Genomic DNA, 1999 nt, shown 5'->3' on the forward strand with positions numbered 1-1999 from the left:
GGCCCCCCTGCCCCCCCCCCGGCCCCGGCGCCCTCCGCCGCCTCACCCTCGGCCGCCTGCAAAGTCTGCAGGAGCTGGCGCGCTTCCTCCTCCTCCTCTTCGGTCGCCGCCGCCGCCACCGCCTCCCCCCCGGCCGCCGGCCCCGCGCTCGGCTCCGCAGGCAAGGTAGCCATGTTTTTGCAACTTTGGGAAGTTCCTCCCTCCTTCTCCTCCTCCCTCGGGCTTTCCCCAGCCCCCTTCCCGCCTGTCTCCCCTTAATCCCCCCTCGCCCTTCTCGATCTTCTCCCCGGCAGACCGCGAGGCCCTCAGGCCCCGAATGCCACTCAGCTCTCCACTTGGGTTTCTGTCCCTCTGCCTGTGTGTGTCCGTCCCCCTCCCCGTCTGTTCGTGATTGTCCCTTTGTTTTCCCTCCGCCTTGGCCGCGCTTTCTGCCTCCCCCAGCGTGTGCCTCTGGCTCAGGGTCTCAGTTTCCCCATCGGGACAACGGAGAAGGTAACGGGCCGTCCAGGAGTGCTAAGGGCGCGAAGCCACCACCGCCCCGGGACTGAGCTTCTGCACGCTTCGGTCTCCAGGGTCCTCTGGAGACACCCCCCTTCGCTCCCCATCTCGGCCTGCGCTCCGCCCCTCGGAATTCCCGGCTCCGCAGGGGGGCGGGTCTGGCTGGAAGGAGGGGCGGGGGAAACCGGCTAGAAATTTAGCAACAACTTTTCTTAAGCTTCAGTCGCTGGAGCGGATGCGCGTGGCCTGCGCAGGCGCAGTGGAAAGAGGATGGGCGGGCGGGCCTCCGGCCCGCCCCCCTTTTTCTCGAAGCTCGTGTGGCCCAGCTGGGCTACAGCTGGGCGGAGGGCGGTGCCTCCGAGTGGCCCGCTCGCCCTATCCTACTGGCCGATTGCCAGAGCCCCACCCCTCACTTTGCTGTCTCTAGTGCTGATTCGTCCCCTTTGCATCCCGCTAGCTCTCCGCCAAGCCATTGGCCGCTTCCACTCGTCTTCTGATTGGCCCACTGAATAGCCTCTGGCCCAACTGAGAAGACAGCAAAGACGCGGCGGAGCCCTGGGCTTTGGGCAGACGAGAGGACCTTTAATTCGCGAGGGACGGGGGTGGGGTCCTGGGTGGGGACAGACAATAAATACTGAGGAATGTCGGGGTCTCAGTGCATCCAAAACGTGGATTAAGGTGCAGGGGTCCTGTTCGGCGGGCCGGAGGACAATGTCAATAAATAGCCAAACCGCCGAGAGCGGCGGAGCCGGCTGTGGCTCCGAGAGCAGCACACGTGAGGAGGAAGGCGAGGGAGTCCCCGAAAAAGCGGGGCTGGCAAAAGCAGAAGGTTTTCGAGAGATGGGCAGAAGTCGCGCTGGACATTCGGCGCGGGAACAGGACGTTCCCCGGAGGAGGGCCTCATGCACAAGGATTTGTGTTTTGGGAGCCCAAGTGCGTGGGTGCGTGCAGGGGAAAGACGGATGGCCGCGCCCCAGCCTGCCGCCTTCTCGGGGCTGCAGGTTGCCCATCCACGCCGGGGCCTCTGCCCGACCTGAGGAAAGAAGTGGTCCACATTCCCCCAGCAGCAGCATTCCCGACTACTCGCCCTCCACGAGCCCCGCCGCCGTCCGCAGACCTGGCTCCTTCCTCCCCGGCCGCCAGGGGGCGGGCCCGGATCACAGGACTGGAGCAGGTGCGAACTCCGCTGGTGGTGTCACCCAGCAGACGGAGAGACCGGGTTCCGAGCCTTGCCCGGAGCGCCAACCATCCAACGGGACCCGAGTACACAGGCTCTAGGGGTTCTAGGGTTCAGGGGGTGAAGGTGGCTCCTGAGTGACGCCAGACCGGAGCGGGATGGCCGGCGCGGGCCACCAACCCAGCGCAGCCCAGGGCGGTGGCACGAGCCAGAGCAGCGGAGAACAGGAGCAGGGAACGCGCCTCCGATAGGCCAGGCCTAGGGACCTGCAGGCGACAAGGCGGGATTAGCACTGACCACACGGGCCTCTGATTGGCTCCTGGG

At 66.2% G+C, this 1999-nt stretch overlaps 2 protein-coding genes and 1 long non-coding RNA gene across 5 annotated transcripts in view; 1 reads left to right on the top strand and 2 right to left on the bottom strand.

Annotated features, from left to right (window-relative positions):
• The window catches only part of SIX5 (SIX homeobox 5), a gene marked incomplete in the record, with an annotated part of 3922 nt that extends 3664 nt beyond the window's left edge, over nucleotides 1–258 (bottom strand). Inside the window, 1 exon segment of the mRNA XM_014583067.2 lies at nucleotides 35–258. Coding sequence (XP_014438553.1) covers nucleotides 35–173 — 139 coding nt within the window.
• LOC106733539 (uncharacterized) overlaps nucleotides 1–1687 on the top strand; it is a 2126-nt gene extending 439 nt beyond the window's left edge. The window contains exons 2-3 of the long non-coding RNA XR_001369570.2: nucleotides 65–165; nucleotides 956–1687. This is a non-coding gene — a long non-coding RNA (uncharacterized LOC106733539). The remainder of the gene's footprint in view (nucleotides 1–64; nucleotides 166–955) is intronic.
• Nucleotides 1688–1694: 7 nt separating this feature from the next.
• DMPK (DM1 protein kinase) overlaps nucleotides 1695–1999 on the bottom strand; it is a 31380-nt gene continuing 31075 nt past the window's right edge. For all 3 annotated transcript variants that reach the window (XM_006142087.3, XM_027767016.1, XM_027767015.1), the window contains exon 16: nucleotides 1695–1941. In XM_006142087.3, the coding sequence (XP_006142149.1) occupies nucleotides 1782–1941 (160 nt within the window). In that variant the 3' untranslated portion in view covers nucleotides 1695–1781. The remainder of the gene's footprint in view (nucleotides 1942–1999) is intronic.

The sequence above is a fragment of the Tupaia chinensis genome, unplaced genomic scaffold (assembly GCF_000334495.1).
Source record: "Tupaia chinensis unplaced genomic scaffold, TupChi_1.0 Scaffold000067_1, whole genome shotgun sequence".
NCBI classification, from domain to species: Eukaryota; Metazoa; Chordata; class Mammalia; order Scandentia; family Tupaiidae; genus Tupaia; species Tupaia belangeri.